Consider the following 13,230-nt stretch of genomic DNA (forward strand, 5'->3'; position numbering starts at 1 on the left):
TTAGGGTTTTCTAGGTATAGAATCATATCATTTGTGAAGAATGATAGTTTGACTTCTTCTTTTTTAATTTGGATACCTTTTATTTCTTTCTCTTGTCTGATTGCTCTGGCTAGCACTTCCAGTTCTGTTGAATAAGAGTGGTGAGAGCAGGCATCCTTGTCTTGTTCCAGTTCTCATGGGGAATGCTTCCAGCTTTTGCCCAATCAGTATGATGTTGGCTGTTGGTTTGTCATAGATGGCTCTTATTATTTAAGATATGTTCCTTTGATGCCTAGTTTACTGAGAGTTTTTATAATGAAGAAATATTGGATTTTATCAAAAGTTTTTCTGCATCTATTGAGATGATCATATGGTTTTCATTTTTTATATACTTTGCATAGTATTTAAAACGGTATCTTAAAATTACATTTTCTAATTTGTTTGCTGTTAACAGAATTGCAATTAGGTTTTTGCATATTGATTTTGTATCCAGTAACCTTGTTAAATTCTATTAATTTTAATAAATTATTTGTGCATCCTTTTAGTTTTTATGAAGACAATCATATCATCTGTAAATAGACTTTTGTTTTTCATTTCTAATTCTTATATCATTTTTTCTTTTCCTGCTTTACTGTACCACCCTTAATATAATCTTAAATAAAATCTTTAATCTTAAATAATGGTTAGCTAAGCTTGTTTATGATCTTACAGTCAGGTGATCTGCCCGCCTCGGCTTCCCAAAGTGCTGGGATTATAGGCGTGAGCCACCGCGCCTGGCCTTCAATGTTTTTAACTCAAAATAATCAATATTTGGGAGGCCAAGGCAGGTGGATCATGAGGTCAGGAGTTCGAGACAAGCCTGGCCAAAAGGGTGAAACCCCATCTCTACTAAAGATTCAAAAAATTAGCCGAGCGTGGTGGCGTGTGCCTGTAATCCCAGCTACTCAGCAGGCTGAGGCAGGAGAATTGCTTGAACCCGGGAGGCAGAGGTTGCTTTGAGCTGAGATCGTGCCATTGCACTCCAGCCTGGGCGACAGGGTGAGACTGCGTCTCAAAATAATAATAATAATATACCAGTCTGGTATATTTGGGGGTGGCACATCTTTCACTTCTTCGAGGGGCATGTAAGTTTTCACAACTCTACTATTAAGTGTATACACATGAAACTTATCAATGTCATTTAAGTAGACATTCATCTCTAATAGTATAGATGTCAAAGAACAAAGTCATCAGACACACCTTCTCTTCCAGAGTGGCCTGCCAGGTCAGATGATCCTACCTGGACCAGCTTCTCTTCAAACACTATGAGATGTTTTCTGTTACTTGTTACTTGATTCAGTGACAAACATCATTATCAACCAAGCAACAGAATGAGGTAGGATGTGATTTCCATGAAATTGTCCCATTTATTTAGACAAATCCTTCACTGAGTAACCTCTAATGGTAGCTAACAAGGCACTAAATGCTGGGTATCACAGAATTCTTTCTGGCACAATAAACCACAGGTAAGCATTTATCCTCCAGTAGGACCAAGTAATTCCTCAGGTCAAACCTCAGTTTATTCTTAGACAAATCCTAGGCTTCTTTGGAGTGTAGCTCACTGACTTCTTTTGCCCAGACTGTGACCTAAGCCCCGACATGTCCATTGAGCACAGGCTTCCAAGAAACATCTTAAACAGTGCTCTCTGCCCTTCCCTTCCTTTTCTGGGCCCCCAAGAGAAGTCCTAGGCACAAGAAAAGTATCCCAAAGTAAAGATGATGGGAATAGCCTACTGCCCAGACGCTACCTTGACCTAACATCAAATCATACCTAGAGGGAATCTAGAGCTGCAAGGAGTGGCAGTGAAAGGGTAGGTAGCTCTGAATCCAGGTAGAGAATATGTGAGATTGAGAGACATGGAGAAGACAGGGGAGTTTGACCAGAGTAAGATAAACGGCAGGCAACCATCACCACAAATGGGAAAAGGAGAGGGAGAAGAATGAGGATTGGAAGTAGACTGAAAAACGAAAAAAGACTAACAGAGGGTAGAGTGAGAGTGTGTAGCAGAGAGAGTAGGAGAGGAGAAAATAAAGAGGAATGGGTGGCAGAACTGAAAGTTAAGGAGGAATATACGTATCATCTATAAGCATCTGAAGGTGAGGATGGGTGCAGTGGCTCACACCTGTAATCCCAGCACTTTGGGAGGCCAAGGCAGGAGAATCACTTAAAGCCAGAAGTTCAAGACCAGCATAGGTGACATAGTGAGTGACTGTCTCTATAAATTCTTAAACAAAAAAAAAAAAAAAAAAAAGTATAAGCATCCGAAGGTGGAAGGGATCTGATATATCCTAGCTCCAAAACAACATGAAAAGTATAAGACAGACTTAATATGAACATAACAACTCCCTAAAAGTTACAATAGAGAGATAAGAGCAAAAGAATTGTGACTGGTCATTCTTTGAAAATGGAAAAAGAACAAGATTTATTGCCAGAGACAAAGAGAGAGTTGAAAGTTCTCTGAAGCTCCATTCTAGAAAGGTTAGATATATGCCCTGCTCATAGCTTCCCTTTTCACACAGGGATGGTTGGATCCTTTCCACCCAATTGTGTGTAACCGTAAATTCCAGCCCCAGGAGGAAAACCGTCTCCTGTTAGGAAGGCATGCATGAGCCCCCACCCAGCCCTCAGCTCCAGCATGCACAGCATGGGTGGCTGCAGTAGCAGCAGCAACTGCTGGGCGAGTGAGTCTGGGAAGAGGTGGGTGACTGGGAAGAGCTTGACATGACTGTCTCCAAAAAGGTGCAAATCACTGTTAGCTGAGGGACAATCCTGAGGATTAGAATGTTTTTATTTTCCCTGAAACTTCAACCCATTCATCATTTTAAATTAAGTACACAGAGGTTGAGCATTTTTGCTTCTAGAAAAATACACCTTCAAATATCTCAAGTGCTTCCTAAATACAATCTTCTATAACCTGATAGCCACCAATCCTTTCCCTCACACACTCCATTCTTCAATTCCTAAAACTTTTCCTCAGTTGGCATGGGTCCCAGACCCAATTATCTTATTTTTTTACCTCCGAATACATCTTGGTTAGTGGCTAATCCTTCAATATTGAGGGCTCTGGAACAGATGCAATACTTCACTTGATGCCTGATCAAACCAGAGTAAAGAACATTACAACCAGCACTTTCTTCATGTGTTGATATTATGATTCTATGTATGCAGCCTGTGGTGACCCTGGCATTTTCACCATAACACTGCCAAATTACTAGTTTACTAAGTTCCAAAAGGTTGACCACCATTCATCCATCCTGTTTTATAATTGGGCTTCTGGGACTAAGTGGGTACCTTCTATTACCCCACAGCTATACCCTTGTGCTTTTCCCATCTTCCCTCCTCAAGCAGGCCCCAGATGCTAAGGAACGGCAGCATAGTGATGGAATTTATCCTCGTGGGCTTTCAGCAGAGCTCCACTTCCACACAAGCATTGCTCTTTGCCCTCTTCTCGGCCCTCTACAGCCTCACCATGGCCATGAATGGCCTCATCATCTTTATCACATGGACAGACCCCAAGCTCAACAGCTCCATGTACTTCTTCCTCGGCCATCTGTCTTTCCTGGATGTCTGCTCCGTCACCACTACCATCCCACAGATGTTGATCCACCTCGTGGTCAGGAACCACATTGTCTCCTTTGTATCTTGCATGACCCAGATGTACTTTGTCTTCTGTGTTGGTGTGGCCGAGTGCATCCTCTTGGCTTTCATGGCCTGTGACCGTTATGTTGCTATCTGCTACCCACTTAACTATGTCCAGATCATAAGCCAGAAGGTCTGTATCAGGCTTGTGGGAACTGCCTGGTTCTTTGGGCTGATCAATGGCATCTTTCTTGAGTATATTTCATTCCGAGAGCCCTTCTGCAGAGACAACCACATAGAAAACTTCTTCTGTGAGGCCCCCATAGTGATTGGCCTCTCTTGTGGGGACCCTCAGTTTAGTCTGAGGGCAATCTTTGCCGATGCCATCGTGGTAATGCTCAGCCCCGTGGTGCTGTCACTTCCTATGTGCACATCCTGGCCACCATCCTCAGCAGAGCCTCCTCCTCAGGTCGGGGGAAGACTTTCTCTACTTGTGCCTCTCACCTGACTGTGGTCATCTTTCTCTACACTTCAGCTATGTTCTCTTACATGAACCCCCACAGCACACATGGGCCTGACAAAGACAAACTTTTCTCCCTCCTGTACACCATCATTACCCCCCATGTGCAACCCCATCATTTATAGTTTCCACAACAAGGAAATTAAGGAGGCCATGGTGAGGGCACTTGGAAGAACCAGACTGGCCCAGCCACAGTCTGTCTAGCAGGAAGGCCCTGAAAGGAAAGCTCCTTCACCTGGGGAATGGGAGAGTTACCCCTTCCCCAGCCCTGGCAGATGAGTAACTCTCCTATGCTGAAAGTCTCCAGGAAAGAGCGTTCATGGCTTCCTTGGCACTCGAATCAGACCTGAAAGTTCCTCCTGATGTCCAATGTCCTATGTTATCTCTCTGACTTCACTTCCACATTGTTTTTTCTTGGACCTTCCTCGGGAGAATTTCGGATTTTCCTTAGTTTCTTTTCCTCTTAAGTTCTCACAACAGGATTCAATAAATAAGTGCACTTAACTCCATTTTATTTGTATATACCTTTACATGCTAGTCCCCCAACCTGAGTTTCATACATACATTTAGAAATAAACTCTTATTTTTCAGCTTTTCATTTTGCTGTTTTTCTTTCTCAAATTCCACTCTCACTTCCTGGGTCTACCCTCATCTACCCAATTCCTATGAAAAGTAGGTAAAGAAGCAAGAAAAAAAAGGCTGGGCGCAGTGGCTCATGACTGTAATCTCAGCACTTTGGGAGGCTGAGGATGGAGTTTGAGACCTGCCTGGGCAACATAGGGAGACCCATCTCTACAAGAAATTTTAAAAATTAACTGGGTGTGGTGGCACATGCCTGTGGTCCCAGCTACTGAGGAGGCTGAGGTGGGAGGCTTGCTTGAGCCTGGGAGGTTAAGGCTGCATGAGCAATGATGGCACTGCTGCACTCCAGCCTGAGCAACACAGCAAGACCCTGTCTCATTAAAAAAAAAAAAAAGAAGAAGAAGGAAGGGAGGGAGGGAAGGGAAGAAAAAGGGAACTAGGGGTAAGTATTCACATAAGAAAAGTCAGTTAAAGAAAAAAAAAAAGATCAGCACCCTTAACTTCATCTTCTTAGCTTCCACCAGTTGTGGGGGGAGAATGATACTAAATGTCAACAGTGCACTCAATTTGTCTGTGTTGTGTGTTGTTGGGGACGGATGGGTGATAGAGGCCAGTGTGCCAAACCCCTTCTCCTAAATCCTCTAGCTTCCTTTAGCAACAGGACCGTCTGCATGATATTTCCCTTCCCATGCAAGTGGCAAGTGCCTCTACCACACTTCTCAGGTTACCTATTTCCTGCCCTGTTATCCATACCCCAAATTAACTCCCCTCTCCCCCTACTGCCTTCCTTTTTCTCTTCCATCTTTCATTTCATTCCACCTCAATCCTACTCCACCTTACCTCCTCATCTTACATGGATCCCTGTATTTTAAGGAACCCTTCTGCATACTACCTCCACCATTGCAGAAGTCTTTCAATTTGTAACCCTGCCCTCTGTGGCTTTCTCTAGCTTCTCACCTTAACCAAACATAGCTTTCTTTGAGAAGGTACTACATTCTCAGCAGTTCTCTTTCTTTGAAAATTGCATATTTCTCATACCCCTTCATAATAAATAAACAAGGGGGTAGGCCTGTTCTTTATTTCCCAGTGCACTTCCATAATATGAATGGAACTCATTTGGGATGCTCTCAAATAGATGTACTGCTCTTTCCACTCCTGCACATCACACACTACCCTTTGCAATGATGACTTAAAACAGTAGCTTCTGGCAGGGCGTGGTGGCTCACGCCTGTGATTCCAGCACTGTGGGAGGCCAAGGTGGGCAGATTACTTGAGGCCAGGAGTTCAAGACCAGCCTGGTCAACATGGTGAAACCCCGTCTCTAATAAAAATACAAAAATTAGCTGGGCATGGTGGCACATGCTTGTAATTCTAGCTACTTGAGAGGCTGAGGCAGGAGGATCACTTGAACCCAGGAGGCGGAGGCTGCAGTGAGCCATGATTGCACCACTGCACTTCAGCCTGGGTGACAGAGTGAGACTCTATCTCAAACAAAACAAAACAAAACAAAAACAGTAGCTTCACTCCACAAAACTCCAATCTTTTGAGTCCAAATTGATTTCTCCAGAAATCAGAGGATGTGAGAAGCTCTTCTTAACAAGGAGAAAGGAGAAACCACTGTAATTGGGAAGAAACAATAAATGCAGAACCTAAAATTTCCATTGTCAAAATTTGCATCAAAGTCAAACAGGCAAGAAAGACCTTAAGACTATTGCAATACGAGATTAAACTCAACACTACTGAAACAAGGGTCTGGGAAGTTTTTAAGAGCTGCTGTACAGGAAATCACATGACATCTGTGTTTGCTAATTGCAAAGGAAAAGGAAACTTTCTTCTATCTTCAAAACAAGCTGTAGTTTTACAATTCCAAACAAGGCACCCACAGGAGGTTAGGCTCCCACCCTCCCACAGAGACTGAGAGATAGGGGTGCTATCTTCCTTGATAATTACATTTCAAAGGGATGGCTCACAGGTCCTTGAGAAAGACATTCCCTAGGTCGTAAAACTGGCATAAGCTTCTAAGGAGATTTATACACATTTCAAAGGAGCAGAGAAGAATTTTGCAATCACAAGTTTTCTAAAGTAAACACTCAAAGAAAGGGGAGGTCAGGGGCCTAACGTCCAGAAGAAACCTGTCTTAAGTTGCCAGACTGGGGTGAATATTAAGGCTCTTTTGGTCACCACTGAGAACAACAACAAAAAGGTCCCAATCTTTCCCCCTAGGGTCTCAGCTTCTTCTCTAGGTTTGAAAATTCCTATCTCAAAGAGGAAAAAATGAAGGAAAGGAAGAAAGGGAAAGGAGAAGAAAGACTGCTTTTAAAAAGTTTTCTAAGAAATTATTTCTTAGCTTTACATTTGCCCAGCACTGACAGACACCGAGATTATAAACAAGACAGTTCCAGCTTTTGAGAATCTCAGTCTAGTAGGGCAGACAAGAACAAATAATGGTAATAGAAAGGGCAAGCATTATAAAAGGCCTACACAAAGTACCTTGGAAGCACATATGATAACACACTTATTAAGCACTTATATTGTAAGAGCTTTCCATTTAATAGTCACATAACCTTAATGAGGTACTAGTATTATCTCAAGGTTGAGATGCAAAAACTGAGGCTCATAGAGGTCAAATACTCAAAATCCACAGCATTTACAATGGCATAGAGGCCTGTGCCTATAATCCCATACACTCAGGAGGCTGAGGCGGGAGGACTGCTTGACCCCAGCCTGCAGTAAGCTACGATCCCGCCACTGCACTCTAGCCTGGGTGACACAGCGAGACCCCATCTCTAAAAAAAAAAAAAAATTAAAATTAAGAAAAATAATAAAACGGCATAGTTCCTGTTCCTAAGCCTGCACTCCTAAGAAGGTCCAGGACAGCGAAGGCTTTATACCAAGGAGGTGATATTGGCTGCGCCGTTAAAAATACGCTGGAGTTGTAATGTAGAAAATTGGGGTGGGGGTTCGATACCGGGGACGAGTGAAATTCCAGGCAAGAGGAATCGCCCGCTTAGTCGTAGAACTGGTGTTGTCAACATGGATGGCGGAAGGTGAGCTGGGGCCCGGAATGCTGGCAAAGCAGGCCGAGTGACCTAGAACTGCTTTCTCAAGGACGAGCACTGTCTCATTCAAGGCCCTGGGCTCCCGGAGGCCCGGGCGCCAGACGGGAACGGACGCGAACCGAGCTCGCACGACAAGCCACAGCCCTGGCCGCGTCTCCTCTGCCGTAGCTTCGGCCCTGGTCCCTGGTCTCTGGAGGACACAAATTGCCCCCAGACTCTGCGAAAACCCATGAAAATGTAATTAACCAGAAACCACCCTGAAACTGCAGGGCACTTCCCAGTCCCCTTTCATGTCCCAATGCAAAGACACTTGTCGCTGGTGAGCACGCAACCAGGCTCTGGGGTTACCACAGCGCAGCCCAAAGACCGAAAATATGGGAAGGGTACCCAGGAATTGCCTCCCGCAGGGTTTAGCTGGGCCCTCGGCTCCCTCACACTGAAAGCTGAAGCTGTCGCCATATTTCCGGGGCCGGCTCCGCGACGCACTTCCAAACTACCCAAGAGGCTGTAGGGCCCCTGACCTAATTAGAAACTGGAGAGGAAATAGGCGTGGCCCGCGCTGACAGCCTGTGACGAATCAGCCTTCCTCGGCCTCTCGGACCGGGGCTGTGGCAGCCAATGAGCGCCCTCTCTTTGCCCGCCTCGCCCGCGCCGAATTGCGGTAACCTGACCACCTCTGGGGAACAAGATCTATTCTGGGATACCAGTGCGGCTGCTCAGTCCTTCCAGCGGGAGATGCGGACCTTGAGGCTTAGGATCCCCTCCTAGCCGAGTGGAATGGTTGGGATACTGCGCCCTATTGGCGCAGGATGGGATGGGAGCGAAGCAAGGTTTGACGCAGACCTGAGCAGAGGTCTCTGCCAATCACATCCAGCCTCCATAGCTCCCAGCCTTACCACGGATCCGAAGCCAAGTTCTTTCGCAGTGATAGCCCCGACTCAGCGAACTGTATAAATTGTTGAATCCTCTTCCTTCCGTCGAACAACAGTGCCCTTTGAGCTGCCTTACCTCCCCTTTCCAGGGAGCCACTCCGTGAAACCTCCCATAAGCCCTACCCCTTTCTGGGTTTACTAGACTTTCTTTGAGTTCCCTAAATAGTCTGTGCGTTTTTCTGTCACTGTACTCCCTTATTGCTTTAGAGTATATTTACTTTCCTATCTTCTCCACTCGTCTGTGATTTATTTTGTAATTCTTCGCACAGCATCCGGCCAGAGGAGGTGCTGTAGTGTTATTTCCTGAATGAACTCTTAAGCAGAATCCTGATGTATTAACCAAATAAAAACAGAGCTGTTCTGATAGAAGTGGAGTGGGAATGTCCAGAGCCCTGAACCCTCACGGAAGCCCCCGAGGCACCTATTATTAGTGACTTCCTGTGAAATATTCAGTTTAACATATAGAAATATGGTTTATCTAGGAGATGAAAAATATATTTAGATCCTCAAGGAGCACTTGGTTTGGGTCAGCCTTGAAGACCCAGCTGCATTCTCACTCTTGGGTTCTGTGAAATGACCTTACGCCCATATAACAAATGCTTTTTGTTGTTGTTGTTTGGCTTAAAGCTGTCTGAAATGGGTTTCTGTTTCTTGCAATTGAAGAGTCTTAGCTGAAGAGGCTTAACTAGGACAACGATGCTTCAGTGTGGTTATGAGGATTAAATAACATAAAGTATTTCAAGCACTTCAATTAGCACCTGCAGAAAAGTTTCTCCCCTCTTCCAACTGTTAACAGTATCCCATGTGCCCAGACCATCAAACTTACCTGTGTTTTGTACATGCTCAAAATAACAAGCCCATTTTGCGGTCAATTTTCTTTTATTTTTATTTATTTATTTATTTATTTATTTATTTGAGTCGGAGACGGAGTTTCGCTCTTGTTGCCCAGGCTGGAGTGCAACGGTAAGATCTCGGCTCACCACAACCTCCGCGTCCCAGGTTCAAGCGATTTGCCTGCCTCAGCTTCCCAAGTAGCTGGGATTACAGGCATGCACCACCACTCCCAGCTAATTTTGTATTTTTAGTAGAGACGGGGTTTCTCCATGTTGGTCAGGGTGGTCTCGAACTCCCGACCTCAGATGATCCGCCCCCCTCAGCCTCCCAAAGTGCTGGGATTACAGGCGTGAGCCACCTCACCCAGCCAGTTTTCTTTTTTGCAAGTTTTTCCTCATTCCAGCCTTCATCTTTCAGGTGTTGTTATGATTTATGTGGTTTTTTTTTTTGCTATGTTTTAAAGTTTTGTTTGTTCCTGAAAGGATTTAGTCATACTCCTCAGTTCATGGCACACTATCATCAGACCATGACAGTAAGGTCCTCTTGTTTTATTTATTTGTTTATTTATACCCTTCAAATCCCATTTTCTCCCTACAATAGGCAATTTTCTAATGTGCTTAATGTGCATATTTCCATTTATGTGTTTTCTAAACATAGTTATTATTTTGTGAGCATGCATTATTAAATGTACTCCAAAGCTACTGAGATATTTGTCTCATTACTTATATTTGTTTAACCTAAGCACTGTTTTTTAGCTGCATCCACGTTGCCAGATGTTAATATTTAATCTGTTACTTCACACTGATGCCTAATAGTCCGTGGTATGCATCTGTCCACTCTTCCATTGATGAGCTCCCATGCTGCTTCCAACTCCATGCTACTACAAATAACCCTGCATTGAATCCCCTTGGGAACTTGTAAATAATTTGTTTTATGTTACTTAGGGGAGGAATTGCTGCTGGGCTACTGGGTATGAATCTGTTTAATGTGTCCGAGTAATGCCATATCGCTTTCCAAAAGTGGTGAACCAATCTTGCAGCAGTGCAAGATTCTGCATTTCCACGTCTGACAACACTTGCAATTTTTCTTTTTCTTTTTTTGAGGCAGAGTCTCACTCTGCTGCCTAGGCTGGGGTGCAGTGGTGTAATTATGGCTCACTGCAGCCTCCCAGGCTAAACCGACCCTCCTGCTTCAACCTCCTGAGTAGCTGGGACTATAGGCGCATGCCACCATGCCCAGCTAATTTTTTAATTTTTTTGCAGAAATGGGATCCCACTGTGTTGCCCAGGCTGGTCTCAAACTCCTGGGGTCAAGCAGTTCTCCCGCTTTGGCCTCCCAAAGTACTGGGATTACAGGCATGAGCCACTGCACCCAGCCAACACGTGCTATTTTCTAGATTTCTAATCACTAGTTTGATAGGAATAAAGTGATATCTCATTGTTTGTTTAATTTGCATTTGATTACTAATGTAAATTTCCATATACTTATTAGCTTTCTCCTCTGCAATTAATTGCCTGTTCATATTCTTTGCTCCCTTTTTTAAATTGGGTTGCTTTTTCCTGCTCATTTGCAGGAGTTCCTTACATATTTTAGGGTGATATTACACCGTTGTCAGTTTTAGACAAAGCAAATATATTCTCCATTCTGCCATCTGCCCATTAACTTTGTTGATGATGCCCTTTATGGAACAAAAATCCTTAATTTTTTAATAATGAAACTCCCCAGCTTTTGCTTTATGACTTGCACTTTTAAAACATTGAAATATGGGTCCCACTTTCTTAGTTGTGCTTATTCTCTGCCAGATATCTCTAAATCTGAATTCACTGGTGAGGTCTCTAGGCATTCCATTCACTCCTCTTCACTGAACTCCAAAGTCACTGTTCTGACTGAATTTAACCCTCTTTGAACATTTTCCCCCATACAGTCTCAAGCTATGAAAATCATAGCCTTTAACTATTTGAAGTCAAGTTTTTCATAACCCTGGACACATATTTCACCTTATCTCCTTGGCTACCAGAAACTCAGTGACATGGTTACTTTCTCTCAAAGATTTTTCTTCACTTTCATTTCACTAATCAGTTCCATCTTTGTGGGTCAGAATTAGATCCAGAATAGCAATCTGTGCTGTGTCACCTCTTCTTTCTGAGGAATGACATTTACATTAAACAATATATCCTCAGATTCTGGAACTTGGTTTTGTGCCGGTTTCATTATTTGCTCCTGGGATCTATAATCCAGTTTACGTATCTGTTTTGTTAGCCCTTGGCACATTTTAAAAATGACATGACTTATTTCCTCTCCTTTATCTTTACCTAAACAATTCCTTTCTTGTTTCCATGCTCAAGAATATAAAAAGCCCACACACAAGACTCTACCTTCGTGATGTAAAGGGCACTCTGACTTTCCTTCTATGATTTTCTTTTGTTTTTATTTCATTCCTTGCACTTATTTTCTTTTGTCTCTTTCTTTCCTTCCTTCATCCCTTACCTGCCCCTTTATTCCCTCTTTCCTTCCTTCATCCCTTACCTGCCCCTTTTTTCCCTCTTTCCTTCCCGAATTTTACAAATGCCAGGGACAAGGGCTAACTTTCTGTAGATCACAGCAAAGAAGCTGCTTCTGACCCAGAAGCAGGTTTCCCACAAACACATGTTGTGTGTCCCATAACCAGCAACCCTTTTCCAGCTGTGCATCAGAACTTAGTTCTGTTTCTATGGAACAACGTATTGTATCTTTTTTCACTGCCAGGTTCCAGGTGTGAATCCCATCCTACCGCGTTTCTTTATGAGATTTTATTTTCCTCATTGTATAAAATCTAAAATTCTATATTACCTGTATTTTGTGCATTGGTGTGGAGGCCATACGTAGGTTTTTTGTTTTGTTTTGCCAATTCCATTGTACTTACTTTTTCCAGAAAATTACTAGGATGCTGCCTCTGCTATGACTCTTCCTCTGGTATCATACTTGATGTCCTCTGTAGCATAAAATGTTATGGCTTTCCTGAGCATTTTTAAACTTCTTTGTTTTTTAAAAAAAATATTTTTACAAACCCACAGCTAACATCACACATTTTTTTAACTTTCTTCTCCATTTTACCTTGTCCCACCTGCATACACACCTGCCCCTCCCATACACACACCATTCCCATTTTAAAATTGAAGTGCTTTCAATTTAGTGGGCAGTGCTCATAGAAAACAGATTTTCCCTTTGATCTTCCGAGAAGCACTCTGTCCCAATTCAATTATTCCCTCATAATTAGACTGTGAGCTCCTTAAAGGTAGGGACCATGACTTCCTGGAGTCTGCAGCAGTGCCCGCGGCCTTCGATGACACATAGCAGGCAGTTGGTAAACACTTGCTGACAAATTCACTCAATCATTGTTCTCTTTTTGTATGTATTTTTCTATCATGCTGATAATAATTATTCACCTGCTATAAAAAAGTTTTTTGACTCTTTATTCTCAAAGCTGGATTCAAATCACAATAAGCTTTCCTTAGCATATTGTAACCATTTATAGCAGATTAAGGTGTAGTACCATTTAATGGGAAAAAATTGTTCTATAGTTCAGGTGAACAGGCTTCTGTTCCTAACACTGTCATTAACTGTGTAACCTTGGACATATCACCCATTTCCTTAGTTATGTACAATGACACAATTAATATTTGCTCACCAGCAATTCTCTTAGAAGGAGGCTGTACTTTTTGATGA

General features: G+C 43.1%; 1 protein-coding gene across 1 annotated transcript; it reads left to right on the forward strand.

Moving 5' to 3' along the window:
* Nucleotides 1–1,017: 1,017 nt before the first annotated feature.
* Nucleotides 1,018–4,829, forward strand: LOC100585630 (olfactory receptor 10AD1). The gene is given in 3 exon segments (XM_012508381.2): nt 1,018–4,008; nt 4,011–4,216; nt 4,218–4,829. Coding segments are annotated over 3 exon segments (945 nt in total). The 5' UTR covers nt 1,018–3,374; the 3' UTR covers nt 4,323–4,829.
* Nucleotides 4,830–13,230: the final 8,401 nt, after the last annotated feature.

This window comes from Nomascus leucogenys, chromosome 8, assembly GCF_006542625.1.
Source record: "Nomascus leucogenys isolate Asia chromosome 8, Asia_NLE_v1, whole genome shotgun sequence".
Classification (NCBI taxonomy): Eukaryota; Metazoa; Chordata; class Mammalia; order Primates; family Hylobatidae; genus Nomascus; species Nomascus leucogenys.